The sequence below is a fragment of the Myodes glareolus genome, chromosome X (genome assembly GCF_982192425.1).
Source record: "Myodes glareolus chromosome X, mMyoGla1.1, whole genome shotgun sequence".
In the NCBI taxonomy this organism is placed as follows: domain Eukaryota; kingdom Metazoa; phylum Chordata; class Mammalia; order Rodentia; family Cricetidae; genus Myodes; species Myodes glareolus.
Window position 1 is genome coordinate 71,372,554 of NC_142053.1, and position 19,294 is coordinate 71,391,847.

Here is a 19,294-nt window from a genome sequence, read left to right on the forward strand (position 1 = left end):
TCCATGGTCCAAGATTGGATCTGCTTTATGCTGTTCATAGAGAACATCAGAGTGGCTGCCTAGTGCTGCTTCTGTGGTGACAAATCACGCCGGCAGCAAGAAGTAGGTGGAAGTTCCATCTTCTCAGCATTGAGTTCTCCATTGAACCCTCCTACACAGTTCTGATGTGAATTATCTGCAATGTTAACTGAAGCATGTACAAGCAGGCCCAGCTTCTCACAATAGACAGAAACATATAGAATTATTTAGGTAATGAGTAAAACAAACAGTTCCAAGAGGCCAGCAAGTAATAAAGAGACTAAGAAGAGAAGGGGAGGTGCCCTTTCTGATTTTTGGATGCAAACACACTGTACTATTCTACTGATTGGCTCTGCTTATTTTTATGCAAATTTGCTTATACTGCATGAGTATTTTTTATTGAGTACATTAAGGATATGTACCAGGTTATAGGGTGTGTCATATTGTACTATCCTTGTGATGTATGGTGATTGTCCATAGCCTTGAAAATATTACTAGTAGCCAGATGGGTAGGCAGATTGGCCCAACAGAAAAACAAATAATAAAAATCAGAGAACCTGGAAGCCATACTGCATTTGATTCACACCCAGAGCCCATGTCTTCCAGAAAACAAGAAACTGACATCATGTAAATTATGAGTAATTTTTCTATACAACTTATTTAATATGAATTGAATTTAAGCTTAACTTTTTATCTAAACATGTCATTGCAACACAATTCTCTCTGAGAAAGTTTAGAAAGAAAGCAGATTAGTAAAATGTAGAGAAAAAGGGAATTTTACAATGAATTTCTTAAAAATAAATACCCCAACGGAGACACCTACTTTAAACCAGTTGTTATTTAGATTCAAGTCACTTTGCTAATTTTAAATTTTCCAAATTCTCTTGCCTCAGACTAGGTAGGAGGTAGGGAGATGAGTGAGAATTTTTAGGGCAATTTTGAGGCCTTATTTTAACTAGACTTTAAAATAAAACAGAAAACATAATGCTATGATTTTATTCAATGATTATGAACAGTAGTATTTCTTTTTATCATTATTTTTATTGAGCTCTACATTTTTCTCTGCTCCCTTTCCTCCCTCTCCCCTCCTCTTCTACACTCTCCCAAGGCCTCCTCCATGCTCCCAATTTACTGAGGAGATCTTGCCTTTTGCTACTTCCAATGTAGATTAGATCTATGTATGTCTCTCTTAGGATCCTCACTGTTGTCTATGTTCTCTGGGATTGTGATTTGTGGGCTGGTTTTCTTTGCGTTACGTTTAACAACCACTTATGAGTGAGTACATGTGATAATTGTTTTTCTGGGTCTGGGTTACCTCACTCAAAATAATGTTTTCAAGCTCTATCCATTCCCCTGAAAAATTCAAGATATCATTACTTTTCTCTGCTGTGTAGTACTCTATTGTGTAAATGTACCAGATTTTCCTTAGCCATTCTTCAGTCAAGAGGCATTCAAGTTGTTTCCAGTTTCTGGCTATGACAAATAATGCTGCTATGAACATAGTTGAGCACATGTCCTTGTAGCACTATTGAGCATCCTTTGGATATATACCCAAAAGTGGTATTGCTGGGTCTTGAGGAAGGTTGTTTCCTAATTTTTTGAGAAATTGCCAATTCTGTTTGAGTCTTAGATGGTTCAGAAGACTGTTGAAAACTTGGACATAAAAGCAAGGAGCAGAATTATTCCAAAAAGGGAAGAGAAGCACAATAAATGGGAAAATAGTGTACCTTATTTAATATATTTTATCATCATTTATGCAATTTCACTCTATTCCAATATACCTCCAGTATTTAAACATAAAAATGAATTAGGAACTGGAGTCTTGAAAATATTCATTTTCAATATTTTATGAAAGAATAATACCTCTATTATTTTTTGTAAAGTATTTATTGTTATTAGGTATTGAGTCTTAAGAGGTAGGGTAGAATGTAAGGATAAATAACTGTTAGTTTTTATAGAACTTTTTACCTTGCCAAACTCTAGTAGAGAAGAATATGTAATAAAACCATAATAAAAAGTGAAAAAGTATGGTAAAAATAGAAATTAATATAATCAAGTACTTACAACAGCACTGAGCAAATGCTGCTTTGCAAAAAGTATTTCCAACACTAAAGTTAAATAAATCATAAAGTCACATAACATTGTTAATGAAAATGACTATATAATGTTCACTATGAAAATTGTCCCTTATTATTGATGGCTCCAGGTTACCAAATAATGATAATTGAATGTAGTGATGTGGATTTCATTTTTCTTTACAGGAACTCCATTCTCCAACAGTGAAAGTTACTACGTATCCCCAAACTACCATTAGGAGATACATAGTACAAAACCCTGAACAGGTAAGGTGTCATGTGATCTTTTTTTCCAGTGGGTGAGTCAGTTACCAGATCCTTAAATGCAGATCGCTGGCCTATCTTCCAGTTAGAAAGTGCACTTCTAATCATTAATATAAAACTCCATTTTTAACTTCAGGGAGCCATGCACCGATCCGTTCTGATATAGCAATGCAAAAGTTCCAAGCAGGTTGGCTGTTATAACACTTCCTTTCTATATCCCCACCCTGGCAGTGCAAGGGAATTTTGTGCACTTTGAACCAGAGAGAAAAGGAACAAAGGTCTTCACAGGCTTCCCATAAAATCTACCAACCATAACACCAGAAGCTGGAAGGTTTAGTGTATTTGCATTTGCCTTTCACCTGTGGACTAGGAAGAAGAAGATTAAAAGTCAAAAACTCAAAAAATGTTTTCATGTGCTTGTAGCCTCTGGTGTATGAATTATGTACTTAGTAATGAGCTATTAAGAAATTTGCATTATTATATTTTTAACTAAGATACATAATCATATGTTTTACAAAGTACATAGTTTCCTCTGTCTAATTTGAGAAGAAAATTAAGACAGCATTTTTCAATGATAATAAACCTTCCTTGAGCACACACACACACATATACATGCACCCATGCATCTTCTAGTGGCAAGAGAACACTCTGGTCTCTTAAGGCTTCAATCTCCCTCTAAGAAAGACTGGGGTATGAATAGAGACAAGACATTCTTCCCTTTCCTCTTCATTTCTCCATTAGAATGAGAAGCAATCTCCTAATCTAGATGGTGTCGAGGATGTACTTCTGCTGCTATCTATTCCACCTCTTTTTTTTTAATTTACTCATTAGAATCATGTTCTTGTGTCTCCTTAATTAAGGAAGCTGCTAGTTGTGCATGTGTGTTTGTGTGAATTTGCGTACACACAGGATCTGAATAAGGTGATGATTGCTTTGGATATTTGCTTGAGTTTTCGTAAATTTGTGTAAACATAGAAGGACATGATTATAGTTAAAGCAGTTGCCTCCTCTTTCCTTTGCATAATCAAATATTTAAGCAACAAGCCCGGAAACAGGGGCAAGGTGGCTGGACTAGGGGCAGTAAGGAGACCCTTAATGGGAAGAGTATGTTTCCCTAACCTTTGTCCCTCTGCTGCTCACTTCCCATTCCAGCGATTGGAGTAGAATGCATACTAGGTGACTATACCCTAATATATTTCCTTCTTACAAAGACAGAATTTCTAGTATGTTCTGTACTTACACACATCTAATCTGCTTTTTTAGCCACATGTTTTGTGTTCTTATACTTATTTAGGTATTTATTCTTGTATCTGGTAATATGATGTGTATGTATGTTTATGTTTACCTATGTATATAAGTACATGTGGAGATCAGAAGTTAACATCATGTGTCCTCTTCAGTCACGGTGTACCTTTCTTTTCTTACTGAACCTGGAACTCATAGGTAAGGCTAGCCTGCCTGGTCAGTAAGTTCCAGGTATCTACTTGTTTTTCCTTCCCCAAGGATAAGTTGTTAGATATGATACCACGAACAGACTTTTCTGAATGCCAGGTATTCAAACTCTGGTTTTCGTGCTTACACAACAAGCACTTTATCAACCAAGTCATCTCCGTGGCCTGAAGTGCACACTCTTTAAAATGTATTTTTCTTATTCCTGAGGAATAAGTTCTTAAGTGCTACAAGAACACTGAGTTACAAAGTGATGAAGTTGGAAATGGATTTGAATAATGCATAAGAAAAATAACAGTGAAGAACAACACATAATAGACCTTAAAGATTATCCAATAAATTATGTAATTACATATTTACTTTTACACCATGTTGTTTAAAAAGCAGCAAAATTTGACATGTGTGTATAAGTAAGGGTATATTAAGAACACTGGGCTTGCTCCTCTAAGAACTCATTATCTCAGGCCATGCTGAACTGCAAACACTTCCTCAGGAAAATCTAACAGAACAGTGGAGAAAATTGGTCCTTTTAAAGATTTTGAACTCTGCCTTTTATTGAGCAATAAAACAAATTTCAAGCCACTTGCTTTGTAAACTAAAATAACCCAAAATGGTTTTGCAAAATAGTTTTAACACTCTGTTCGTGTGTGTGTGTGTGTGTGTGTGTGTGTGTGTGTGTGTGTGTGTGTATCCCTATTTTCTTTTTTAGGTATATTTCTTTTGTATTTTTCACTTTTAAATCTCTCCAGGAGAAGATTTAGTTTAATTGCAATGTTTATAAATGGTAACTTCATCCTCTTTCACCTCCTAGTTTTTCCAAATTTTATTCCTTGTCCTTGGAATTAAAATAATCCCAAACGACTTGTCTAGTTATGATTCCTTCTGTCTCTCTTCAGACTTTTTATTTGTGCTTGCTTCTGATTTTCCTTATCCTCAATTTGTCATTATAATCATAGCATTTATATATATTGACTTTTTATCTAAAAATGAAGAAAACTCATTTGTTTCCTTAGTGGGTGAAATCTAATATTATTTATCAGTTTTTTTTAAGTTTCTCATTGTGATGCTCCTGATATGGAGAAGATACTCTATAGCAGTGGTCCTCAACCTTCCTAATGCTGTGACCTTTAACACAGTTCTGTACTGGTGTGTGTGTGTGTGTGTGTGTGTGTGTGTGTGTGTGTGTGTGTGTGTGTGTGCATGTGGGTGGACCCACCTGGACATGAAAGAGGAGCAGTCTCAGTTTGTAAGACCACCAGAAATATGTTTTTGTGATAATCCAAGGTGACCCTGTAGGGGTCGTGACCCACAGGTTGAGAACTACTGTTCTATGCCTTTAACTAGGAATAAGGAAATAAGGCATTTTTTTAAAAAACCAAAAGTGCTTACATTTTCTTTTAGGGTAGGAAGTAAGGCATGTCCACAAATGGCTGTGTAAAATCCTTTAGAAAATGCATGGTGTGAGTGATAGATACCAGTAGAGAAATGCAAATCATCTTAGTTACTATTCTGTTGACATGACAAAATACCATGCTGATCTAGGCAACTTATAAAAGAAAGGCTCTGATTTGAGGCTTGCTTACAGTGTTAGAGGGTGAGTCCATGACCATCATGGCAGGGATCATGGCAACCAGCAGGCAGGCACGGTTTGGGAGCAGTAGCTGAGAGCCTACAACTGGGCGGGTTTTTGCCCTGAGGGTCACTACCTTTATTACATTTCTCCATATCTTTTATCACAGACTAAGGCTTCAATGTTAATATCCTAGTGTTCCTTTTCTCCTCAAACTGTACATTTTGTATTTTTTTTTGCCCTGCTTGTTCTTTTTCATTGTAGATCACCATAGTAGTGATCACTCATAGTCTCATAACACAGGCAATACTTGACTATACCCGAAATCTCTACCAGCAAAACTAGTCTGAAACTCTTCAATTTTCCTTCCAGCAGGCAGATTCTTAGCATAAGGACCAAAAGCAACTACATTCTTTGCGAAAATATTCCAGGAATTGTTGTTAGCCTCGTGGCTAATACCGTTTACCTCTGAAACCAGTGAATCTGGGCAAAAAAAATGAAACAGTTTGGTTAGACATGTCGCAGCAATAGCCCACACACTGGTACTGACTCCTGTCTTAGTTCCCTTTCTATTGCCGTGATAAAACACTATGACCGAGGCAACATTGAAAGAAAGAGTTTAATTTGGTGGCTTATGATTCCAAAGGGTGAGTCTATAGCCATAGTGCCAGGAAGTATGACAACAGTCAGACAGCATAGGAGGAGTAGGTGAGAACATACAACTCATCCACAAGCACTAGGCAGGAGAGGGGGAGGGAGGGAGGGAGGGAGGGAGGGAGGGAGGGAGGGAGAGAGAGAGAGAGAGAGAGAGAGAGAGAGAGAGAGAGAGAGAGAGAGAATGGTATGGGAGTGGTGTGGGTTTCTGAAACCTCAAAGCACATCCCTAGTGACACACTTTCTCTAACAAGGTTCTCAAAGAGTTCTACTAGCTAGGGACCAAGTATTAAAACAGATGGGTTTATGGGAGCTATGGTGATTCAAACCACTACACTGCAGTTTGACTTCAGATAACACATTTGCTATTTGTGGAAAATTAAGGAAAGATTTGTTTTGACATGTAATATATTGATACAATTCACAAGATATTAGAATCATTATACTTATAAGGAAACAAATAAATGTGCTTTGTCCAAGTCTTCACAAATTCTTCTCCTTTCTGACAGCTAATCTGGGTTGAGGGGGGCTGACAGAAGAAAAGTTAAATGTGAGTCTAAAGGCCTGATAGGTGGGGATATTGGGTTATGGTGGCAAATAGAAAAGATTAAGAAGAGGTGGGGAGAATTTGGTTTATTAAAGGGGAATATCATGAGATCTTCTTGAACCAGTGGGATGTGGGGTGCTTAATAGAGAGGGTACCTAATGAAATTCAAAATGACACAGCTAAATGTCACATTGGAGATACAAATAAGAGGGTTGGTATCTTAAGTTTACTGTCAATGGTAAAGGCATGAGTGTGATTGCTGTGGGGTAGAGAGGCCAGAACTGGAGAAATATCCACTTCAAGGGAACAGAAAGGAGGACCCACTGTCATAGCAAATGTCTTCTCAGAGAAGGTTGTTAAAACAGTAACAAGTAAATAGAAAGAATTGAGTAACCATATCAAATAAACATAAAGCTAAAGACAATAAATATGGGAATGAACTTTGACAGTTAAGAAAGTGACAGTGATATTTAAAACAACAGTTTCAATATGCTTGTGGGAGCAAGATCCAGATTCAGGAAGCTAATGGATAGACTTCTCAAAGGGAAGTGGAGGAAGTTAAGTGTGGGGATATTGAAAAGGATATTGGTCAAAGGCAAAAGAAAAGGTATCACTAGAAGAGAAAGCTGAATCTTGGAAACCCTGAAAGATTTGTAGATAGAATAAATCAGTAATGGGAGTGAACAGTGATGCAACGGAGTAAAAAGACAAGTGTGGTGAGATTCTGAAGGAGAAAAGAGGGGATACAATTTCAGGTACACATTGAGACACAACTTTAGGCAAACAAAAGAATAAATTCCTCTTTGATGAGCTGAAAGGAACAGAAAGTAAAGGGCAGTTTTTTGCAGTGTGGAGAAACATGATGAGATGACATTAACTACATTAATTTGATTTCTTCTAGAAGGAAAGGGCTAAGGGAACATGAGGACAGGGTTGTGGAGAAATAAAAGGCTTTCAAATCACAGTTATAGTACTTGATTAATCCAAGTGTGATCATAAAGCTTGGAAGCAATGCGTAAAACTGAGTAACATGAACTTGTAATGAGCAAATTTTTATTTTGGTTTAAAAAAAAAATGTTTCTCTGTTATAGCTTTGTGGCCTGGGAACAGTGTGATAGATGTTGGGAATTACATACTTTGTTAAATGTGAGAACTACTGCCGGAGGTTTTGAAAGTAACAATTAAAGTTATAACATCAACCATTTTGAAAACACCTGCTAATTTTTAGGGTGGATTTGGCACCAAATCAAATGTAGAGACTAAAGAAAATAAGATACCAAAGCATTAAAACTGTTGAGCTCCTCGGCTGTTAAGAACTCTCCAATGGCTGATTAAAGTTTTTTAGCTGATTTGTTTTTCTAGAATAATTATTCATATAAATATTTTATTTTTGCAATCTTATAAATTTGGGTAAGTCATAATCTAAATTTGGATGAATTTTTATTGTCATTTAAACAGGAAAATCAAAATATACTCTAAAGAGAATCAGTAGTTTATAAATTTTAGCTTTTTTCTTCATGAAAAACACTAATAAAGATTTGAAATAAGCTACATTTCATAGAGAAGATAATCTCATATTTGTTTTCCTCTTTAAGAAAATTTTAAATCATCAAGGTAGGAGTTACTGCACTTCTCATTCAGTCATCAGTTTATCTACTGTCAAAAATGCACAGTCAATACTTTCTTTAGCTTCAAAACAGTCTATTTTGTACAATTCAAATTATTATCTTAGAAATTTTATAGCAAAATTTTCAAAAACATTTTTAATATATTAAAATATTATGATACTGCATATTAAAAACCAATGTACAAAAAGTCAAGATTGATAGTCCCTCAAAATATATTATTTCACTTGATCCAGAATACCCTGTATATTTTATCCCTGTGATAAGCACACTGAACTTCAGAGAAAGTTAATGCCTTTCTTACCTAAGTATCCACTGCATACAGATGATGAAGAAAGCTGTTAACTTTTATTTTATGACACTGTACCTTGCCTTTCCAGTAAGCCTGCTTCCACTAATTTTTAAAGACAGAGTCAATGGATTCACAGCAGCTAAAATCTGATCTGCTTTGTGATTCTCATCCGTTGATACCTCTGAAGCATTTTTTGTGTTCATTTTTTTAATCTTTCTTTATTGTTGAGCACTTATATGATTATAAACATCACTTCTAATCTGTTCATTGAAAAATCTGGATCTGGGGACTTGAGCTGCAGAATTTCTTTTCATCTTAACAATCAGTCTTTTAGCCCAGTCAGTCTAAGACCTAAGAGTAATTGCAGTGTTTTCCAAACAACAATCTTTGCTGTATATTAGCAATTTTATCTACTATAAGTACATTCAAAACAAATGAAAGCAGTTTTGTTTTTTGACGAATAAATGAATAAAACAACCACAAGACTCAAATTAAACTCAAAAGAAGGGAGAAACTGGGTGTGGTGGCACTCACCTTTAGTTCCCTTGTACTTGGAGGCAGAAGTAAGCAGAAATTTGATTTTAGGCGAGCAAGATCTGCATAGAGAGTACCATGGTAGCCAAGGCTGTAGAGAGACCCTTTGTCAAAAGTAAAGAGAAGAAAAAGGAATGTGATGCACATTACATTTATTTTGGACTCCTTGTCTGATTCTTTATTAGTCTTTCGATCTAAGACATATCACAGGCCTTTATTTCATTGACTAACATCTTCTAAGCACTTGGCTAATACTATAGCAATTTAGTTGATTATACAGGTACAGTGGCTCTTAAAGCTTCTGCTCTCAGTTCTCAAAACATATGTTATACTGAGAATCGTAGCCTTGATTATCATCACAAATAGGAATTGTATGCTTCAACGACATGCAAATTGCGTCCTAAGAAAATACTTTTTATATATTTTATTTATTTATTTATTTATTAAAAATTTCCACCTCCCTGCTTCCCTTTTCCCTTCCCCTCCCCATCTTCCCCTCCCTCTCCAGTCCTAAGAGCAGTCAGGGTTCCCTGCCCATGGGAAGTCCAAGGTCCTCCCCGCTCCATCCAGGTCCAGGAAGGTGAGCATCCAAACAAACCAGGCTCCCACAAAGTCAGTCCATGCAGTAGAATAGAAACCCAGTGCCATTGTCCTTGGCTTCTCAGTCAGCCTTCATTGTCAGCCACGTTCAGCGGGTCCAGTTTGATCACATGCTCCATCACTCCCAGTCCAGCTGGCCTTGAAAATACTTTAATGCAGTTCTACCTACTTTATGGTTTAGTAGGACTGATCTATATTTATTCTAAATTTCTCTAGTAATCCTTTTGTGTAGAAAGAAACCTGCCTATGACCCTAGATTAAATGATATCGACCTCATGCTAGACTACCTTAGAAGAAACTTTTATTGTGTCCTGCCTTAGAGCCAATGGATTCACAGAAGCTCAGACCCAATCTGCTTTGTACTCATTTCTCATCCAGAGAAACAAATATTATCCTTCCTACATCCTTCAGATTTCCCACAGAGAACTAGGAAAATAAGGAAATCAAAATGTTCTCATTGATAATGGACTGATTTTAAAATTATTTCTTTCTCCTGGAAGAAATTTATTGATGAATCATTCCATTATCTTCCTAAAATCTGCTACTTCAGAGCCTATAGATATTAGGTATTTGTTGGAGTTCCTATGAAAACTACACTTTTCAAAACAAAATATGTTATTTAATCTCTTATTAGGAACCTTTGTCTCCTTTCCTAAGAGGCGGCCACTTCTTCCCAGGAAACAATGTAATTTATGAAAAAACAATAAGAAAAGTGGAGAAGCTAAACACAGATCAGGTAACTAATAATTATTTTAGAACTTGTTCTACAAGTATAAGTTTTTGAATTATGAATATTATAATAGAACTGAAATAATACTCAATTTTCAAGTACCAGGCAATACCACTGTGAGTTATCCTGTGTCATCATGTCTACAGTTCTTTATGCTATCCTTAATATTTTTATATTTATTTTATTGTGAAGCACATTTTACTGAAAGGGAACCGAAGTCACATAAAAAGCTAATGTTAATATATATTATGTTAATATATATGATGTGTTTTCTTTTAAACTAGTTTACAAAAAAAGAATTTTAAAGGCTACAATGTTATCTTCATTAATTTTATATGTTCATACTTAAATGAACAGTATATAATAATAGATAAGTAAAATTTCTGAAAGATACAGAAAACTGAAAGTTTAAGTAAACATTTTAGTTGGGTACTTTGAAAAGAAATAATTGTATTGTCTCACAATTCTATAAAGTAGAAATCAAAAATTACTATATAGGACAAGACCATCATCCTTCTGGAACTCTTAGGGAAGGAAACTTTTTTGTTAGTTTAGCTTGTGGCAGCTGCAGGCATTCTTCTGATTGCATAACAGCACCCCACCCCCACTATTATCACATGGTGCCCTACATGTGCATCTCCACATTAGCGTCCCTTTCTGCCTGGCTGTCTGTCAAATTTCCCATTTTTTTATGAAGACATTGGTCATATTGGATTAAATCCCACCCCAGTAATTACGTATTACTGGGACTTAGAACATCACCATAAATTTGGAGTATGGGTAACAGCTCAGTATATAATAGGCAGTTAAATATTATAAAATCAGTTTAGATAACAAAATCACTTTTTCGTTTATAAATAAAACACACTGAAAATGTATTGGAGTTTGTTTTTAAACTTCTTGGCATGAGAACACACTCTTTTTATAAACACTTATTGGCAGTTCTTAGTAGACTTGTAAGAAATAACATGCTATTCCATTTTTATGTCCAGTAAAAATGAAATGACATAAAATTTCAGAATGATAATCATCAAAATGTCTACTTTTTGGTTTGCTTGTTAAACTGAATAGTGTCTAACACAAGCATTCCAGAAAGAAGGGCCCAAAATTGATACTGAGTAGAAAAAAATCACTGTTTCTGATCTTCCAAATGATATTTTCTAAACCTATCAATGTACATTTATATTTATTCAACTTGTCTGTCAAAAATGATGCTTCACACGTTTTAAGAAGTAAGAAATGTTTGGGGTACATCATTTAGTGCTGCTTTCAGGTTATCGTTTTAATGAGAATGAATTGTTTTTGTGTTGTCTAGCCTCTCGAAAACAATGTTGACTGTTCTATACTTGTCATTCTGCTCATGCAGGTGAAACAATTAAGAAAGAAATATTTTAAGAACACTGCTTTTGCTTATTGTTGGTATCAATGTTTGACTGTTCTTACCTTTTATCACTAATAATTTCAGTGATTTGCAAGTTTTAGAACTGCTATGTAAACTGTCCAAATTAAAATTGCCTGTGCAAATGGACCAAAGTATAGTTTTGTTCTGTTGTTTCCTCAGTGATAGGGACTATACCATGACATGCTGAACAAAGCTAAGGTCCAAACAAAACTATTTACTGGCACTTGTAACTGAATCAAATACAACCAGTTACTGAAATTAGACCTGTCCAATAAAAAGAAGGCTTTTGTAGTAAAAAGTTGGTAAAGTAGTACCACTTGCAAGATCTTTTCAAATATTTGTATTTTATATTATTGTATTTCCCCTCTATCTAGAGAAATCACCTTTGACAGATAATAATAGTTTGATATTTTGTGCTTTAAAATTTAGATTATGATATACTTCAAAATATGATGTTTATATGAATATTTTTCTTTAAAGCAATAACTCTGATAGTTGACTCTAAGAACTGGAGCTGTAAAACACGTGAGCGTATGAAACTCTGGCTTCTATTTTAACACCAGGACTGATAACAGTAAACACATTTGTTAAGGTGACATTTTATAACATAAAAGAACAGATAATATATTTATCTGTCAAATTTTAAGCAAAGTTTATTAAAGCATATGGTTAGTTTTCTAAACTGTAAACATCTCAGTGCTATCATACTTATAAAATGAGTCATATTTAAGTCTAGAGAAAGGAAAACCAAGAACTAACTTTATGACTTTTAGTAATTGTTTTTATTGCGCCGTATATTTTTCTCCATTCTCCTCCCTTCCTCCCTATTTTATAACTACCAAGGCAGTTTCCATTCATAATATATGGCTCCTCATGTATTTTTCTTCATTTCAAAATATTTTATGCAGCTAAAAAGCAATTCATATAGAGTAAAAAGTTTCAGAGTTTAAAAAGAATATTAAAAACAATGCAAATATTACTAATGGTACCTGACTTCTCTATCTGGGCCTTATGTTTCTAGTTTTTGTTTTTTTTAGATAGTCTCTCTTAGATGTTTATTATGCTATTCATACAAATGCAGATATATATATTTATAAAATCACACACAATGTAAAGTCTTACATTGTATGGATTAAAAGCACCAATTGGTGGTTTTCATTGTTGAAAAATAAATAGTCTCTTCTCCATTTTCATAAGCATGAGGTCATTGCCTCCCTAACAGGGATAAAAACATAATTCCTGACACTGAAAATCACTCTATTGTATTATTTCCTAATTTTAAATTCTTATGCATGTCCAGCATTATAGACATATTATGTAATTAGAAGCTACAGTACCTGTTGAATCTTCAAAGAAAGCTTAATTATTATTCATAATAGTTTTAGAATTAAGTAAAACTGAAATATTAATTTAATTAGACATGTAATTCTATCGCATATCTAGGTAAGTAGTTTGGTGGTCATAGCTACTACTGATTAAATAAAAGCAAAATTCATTAAAATTTCTCAATGTACAAATTAAATAATATATCACTAATTAAAGTTACAAGTTCTAAATCTTTAATTATTTTATGATAGATACATTGTGGAGAGAGGGGAACTCTCATCCATTGTTGGTGGGAATGCAAACTTGTACATTGTGGTTTTCAAATTTGTTTTCAAAATTTTTCTTGGTTCATAGTAGTTCTGATTCTAGGTGGATACTTTTTGACATGTATATGTGTTTTAGGAATGTTGTCCTCAAATTCAATGCCATCACCATGTCATCCAGCAGCCCCAGATCATCCACTCTCCGCATTGTCAACAGTCCCATTCTAACCATCAAATCCAATGCATAACAGAAAATGACTCAAATATTGGACATGAACTCTGCCATGGTGGCTCAAGCCAGATACATGAGCAGGTAAGAACAATCAACTGAATGCTTAGCAAAGGTCTTGAACATTTCTTACACAAGAATTCTAACATTCATAGTAAATTTCCATCCAAACACTGAGGAAATGTGCCAGTGGCATTTGTGTTTTTCTTAACTTTCTTCTTATTTTTTCTATGTGTCTTTCACATCATGCGTCCTGATTCTATTCATTTCCCCATCCCTTTGCACCTGCCCTTCACCCCTGAAAACTCCCCCTCCCAATAAAACAAAATTTAAGAGAAAAAAGTAAAAAAAAGAGAAATCTCATCATGAAAGCTGCAATGTGACACAGTGAGTCATGCATAAACCCCTCTGCCCCTATATCTTTACTTGCAAATGTTCATTGCAGAGTTCTGGCTTGAAGTCTGGTTCGAGGTCTCTGGTTTCTACTACACTATCAATGTCAGGACCTCACCGAGACTCTCCTTGGATATTCTGTTGTTACCCTGTGTTGTTAAGATCCTGCAGCTTTGAATCTGCAGATCAGGCCCCTTCACATGCTCCAGCAGATCATAGATGTGGTGAATGTTGGGGTGGGCCAAGTGCTTAACCCTGGTTCTGGGCCTAGGCAGCTGCAGTGTTGGTCAGCTATGAGTTCTCCTCTGTCCTCACCACCAGGGTGAATTCTGCAGCACTGTCCTGGATAATTCATCCCTGGTATTTGTGTTTTTACAACATTTTAAGAACTATCCAGACTCCTCTCAAAAGACAAAATAATCAACTAAATGTATGAAGTTATTACTTGATTCATGAATATTTAATTATAACTAATAACTGATCCTTAGAAATGAGCCCAACTGTTGTTCAGTGTTACACATTTTCATGAGATACAATATTCAAATGAACAACAAGTTGCAAATGCTATCATCTGAGATGATTGTTAATGATATCATTTTGCAAGCTGGTAATTAGTTGCTGTATATATTCTTTGAGAATACATTATTCTAATTCAAGTCAAAATATACTTATATTTTACTGCATATTATAACAAAATAGGAATCAAAACTTAGTTGCTAAGGAAAAGACTCCCTGGATACAATCTTGAGTGACTAATTTATGTTGTGAAGACATTGGAGTCTTGTAAATATCTGCTGCACAAGTGATAATAGGAAAAAAAGATTTTCTTCGATCTGGTAGAAACTAATGATAATGACTGCAGTAATGGAGAGTCAGACATCATTTGTACTTACTCCAATTTCAAATTGACCTCTTTCATAGACAACTCTAAGGAAAAGATAAAATAATAAGAAAGAAAATTATTTAAAAAGAAAATTAGCTTCCAATTCAAGAATTGGAACAAAAGAATTGTTTTATATTAAATATACATGAGATTATTCCTGATGCTTTGAAATACACACTTTGGCCAGGTTAGTAAAAAATAAGTAGAAATAATTTAAAATTCGTATTTTTCCAATATAAAAATGTCTAAAATTATGTTTCCTCTGTCTGCATGGAAACATTAGCCTCTAAAGTAGTGTGTGAAATGTCTTATGTTACATGGATTTGTGATGACAAAAATAGCCAAGTTATTAGATTAAATCATTTGAAATTGCTATTTTATATTTCAAAATTGACGAAATAGAAATGCCTCTGCACAGTTCAATTTAATCTTTAATTTCGTTTCGCCTTGGTTTCCTCTAATAAAGGAAAGTGGAAGCACCTAAAATTTAATGCAAAGCAAAATGTTGGCATCTTCCTTAAATGTAACAAACAACACGTTTCAGGAGAAAAGAAAGAAGAAATTACTTTCAACTGGGAGATCAAGGGTGTTTTCAGGAGGTGGGAATTGACTTTGAAATATGAGCAATATTTCCACATTTGGTGCCATGGTATTGCATGGAGACAATGGCCAAAGAAGAACAAAATCCTATGGATAATGTTACAGGTTTGAAGAAGTATATTTTGTGTTTCCAAATTAAGTTAGTCATGGGCTGAGGAGACAGCTCCGTTAGATTATAAAGCATTGCCCATGCAAGCATGAGCACCTGAGTTCAGATTTCCAGAACTGTGAACCCCGGCGACAGTGTGCACATCTGTAATCCTGGTGGCAGGTAGGAGAATTCCTTGAAACAGGTGGGTCAGGTAGACTGCTATATGTAGTGGCAAGCACTTAAATGATCCTTTCTCAAACACAGAGGAATACAAAAACTTACATTTAGGTTGTGCATTGATGGCTAAATGCATGCATGCGGTGGCACATATGGGCCACATTCACACATATGAACACACATATGTATCACACACATGCAGACACAGACACACACACACAGCAAAAAGAGAGAACAAACAAGAATAGTTACTTGTTTGATCTGAATAGAATGGAAAGTGCACAATAAGGATGTACTAGGTTGAAATATTAGCGTGGTACATATAGGCTAGGTCATCAAGTCATAAAATGTTGAGACAAAAACAACTGTAGGCTATATAATGGATAGTTAGTAAAAATATTAAATAGGAAAGTACCAATAAAAATACTACTTTAGGCCAGGAGGCGGTGGTGCACGCTTTTAATCCCAGCACTCGGAAAGCAAAGACAGGTGGATCTCTGTGAGTTCCAGGCCAGTCTGGTCTACAAGAGCTAGTTCAAGAATAGGCTCCAAAGCTACAGAGAAAATCTGTGTCAGGAAAGAAAAAAACTATTGCATTAGAAGATTAGCTATGGCAACTTTGTGCCAAGTAGACTAGCATATTGTTTAATTTTCTTCTCATAATGATCATATTAGGAAGGTATTGTTATTGTCTTTTTGTTCAAACTAAAGTTTGAAGAGATTAAGTCACTTTTCTTAAACAAAACAAAACAATAAAAACGATACAGAAATAAAACCTTCCCAAATCAAAACAAAAAACAAAAATAAAACAGCACTCAATACAGAACAAACCCCCCACCAAACTGTAGCAAAACAAAGGCACACAAAATCTGTGGAGTTCACTATATGTTGGAGTTTGACCTATTTTTTAAAATTTGTGTTTGAGATTGTAATTTGGATGTAGCATGGGAAAAGAAAAAGACACAAACTTTCAATTCAGTTGCTTGAGTTGATAAAACATGATGCTACATGACCTTCAGCAATAAACTTGCTCAGGCTTCAATTGCCTCCTTTGGAACAGGGAATCATACTTTCATGTACACTGTATCCTACAAGAAGGACATTGAAATAAAATCTGTAAAGCACCCTGCTTACTGTCACCCCCCCTAGCAGATTCTCAAATCAATGTTCAATCACTGAACTTTCTGCTGCCTGTCTCAGACCTCAGATGTTTAAAGCATCGCTGTCATAAACTGGTTACATTGTAAAACAACTTTTGGTATTTATGGTCAAACTCAAGCTGTTATATTATATATTATAATATATATGAACTCATAGAGAAAGAGGTAGCATTCACGGGGACTGTATAGGTTTACTCCAGGTAGAGGATATCAATGCTGAGAAGACTTGGACACAAGCTCCCATTCCTTACCCAGAAGCTGTGTCTGATTAATAACCATTCACAGATGAAAAAAAATCAGTTTTCAGTCCAGCTGGGGATCCTGCATGGGACTGAACTAGACCCTCTGAATGTGGGTGACAATTATGTGACTTCATCTGTTGTGGTGGTCTGGCAGTGAGACCAGCACATATCCTGGGTGCATGAACTGGCTTTTTGGAACCCATTTCCTACGGTGGGATACCTTGTTCAGCCTGGATACAGGGGGAGGGATTTGGTTTGGTTCTGCTTCAATTTGGTATATCAGACATTGTTGACCCCCACCACCACCAAGGGAGGCCTTAGCTCCTCTGAGGAGTGGATGGAGGAGATGTGGGAAAGTGGGAGACAGAGAAGGGTAGGGAGGGGGAACTGGGGCTGGTATGCAGGATTAAAAAAAAATAAAAATAAAGGAAAAATAAGTTTTATAGATGGAAGTCTCAATGGGAATACAAACCATTCATAAGTCCAGCCCCCATACCAAGCAGTAGATGGCCAACACAAAATGAACTCATTAGCATCTTTGGAGATTCTTTGTTGATTAAGGCATCTTGACAGGGCATTTTCTTTTATTTCTTCTTTTTTAAACCTTGAAAGTCCTTTGTGTATATTATGGCCCTGGTTTTATGTTTTTAGGAGAGTCCTATGTGTACAAGCAAGTGTTTCTCTTATCTATGTGTGTATATTGTGCTTTTTCTTTAGCTTTTTTCTTCCGTTTGTTTTTTGTCCTATTCCAGTCTGTTAGATTTTGTTTTACCTTACTTATTTTATGTCATTATTATTCTTTAGATGCCTGCTTGTTTTCTAAGGAGAGACAGAAAGGGTGTGGATTCCGGTGGGGGAGGGACATGAAGGGAATCTCAGAGGATGGAGAAGGGACAACCATGATCAAAATACTTTGTATGAAAAACACCTATTTTTAATAAAAGGAAAAAATTATTTTTCTCCTTTTGTATTCACTAGATCACTTAAAATTGAGTGAAATGATATTTAAAATACTATGTCAATATTGTTTTTTTCTTGCAATTTCTCCCCTACTAAGAAGAATATACACAACTGAAACTGATGCATAGACTTGATTCATGGGATGATTTTAATAGACTTTTGTTCTTTAAATTTTCATATCAATATATCTGTGAACTTAGAAAAACAATATTTCTTTTAATTGTAATTGATATTTGCCTCAGGTGATAATTCAGGATGATGGCCCTGAAAAATTGGATCCCAAATATTTTGGAGAGTTGCTTGCTGACCTAAGCCGCAAGAATACAGACCTATATCACTGCTTATTAGAACATTTGGAGAGGATTGGAGGAAGGTACTGTAAATACATTATTTGTCTTGATGTTGCAGTTGTCACATATTTTAGTACATTCTTGTAATTTTAAAAATAGATGTTTAAAGTTTTTTATGTGCATACATTGTGCCTCAATGAGTTAATGTGCACCACATGTGTTCAGGTGCCCACGTAGTCCAGAGGGAGCTGGACATTCTGGTATTTGATGGGCAGCTGTGAGATGCCCAGCATTGCTCTATAAATAAAACGTGGGTCTTGTCAAAGAGCAGTATGTGGTTGCAACCACTGAGTATGTTTCTAGCCCTTAAAATAGCCTTTCTGAAAGAGCAGGTTCGGGTTTACAGCAGAACACTAGTGCTCTTAATGAGTAAATAGAACGATTATGTGAAAAAACTGAGCAAATGTTTCATTTTAAAATAGTCAAGGGGTTTAGAGAGATGGCTCAGAGGTTAAGACCACTGACTGCTCTTCCAGAGGTTCTGAGTTCAAATCCTAGCAACCACATGGTGGCTTGCAATCATCTGTAATGAGACCTGTTGCCCTTTTCTGATGCACAGGTGCATATGCAAGCAGAATACGGTATACAGCATTTTTTTTAAAAGGTAGTCAAGCTGATTGTGGTGGCTTCATTCCTGTGACGGCAGCCTTCAGGAGGCTGAGGCTGGAGGACAGCCTTCATTTTGATACCATCATGGATTACATAGTTTATCTTTCCAGCTGGTGCTATTTAGCAAGTATATGTCTCAAAAAAGTCAAAACCAAACAAATAAAGGAGAGTTAGTGTGCTTTATGAAATTCAGCAGAGATATCATTAATTTTAGATCAGTTAAGAGTTGTGTATGTTTTTTTTGTAATGTA

At 35.4% G+C, this 19,294-nt stretch overlaps 1 protein-coding gene across 2 annotated transcripts in view; it reads left to right on the plus strand.

Annotated features, from left to right (window-relative positions):
• Pof1b (POF1B actin binding protein) overlaps window positions 1-19,294 on the plus strand; it is a 76,608-nt gene that overhangs the window by 21,107 nt on the left and 36,207 nt on the right. For both annotated transcript variants that reach the window (XM_048418046.3, XM_048418045.3), the window contains exons 4-7: window positions 2,280-2,360; window positions 10,263-10,364; window positions 13,489-13,662; window positions 18,327-18,457. In XM_048418046.3, the coding sequence (XP_048274003.1) occupies window positions 2,280-2,360; window positions 10,263-10,364; window positions 13,489-13,662; window positions 18,327-18,457 (488 nt within the window). The remainder of the gene's footprint in view (window positions 1-2,279; window positions 2,361-10,262; window positions 10,365-13,488; window positions 13,663-18,326; window positions 18,458-19,294) is intronic.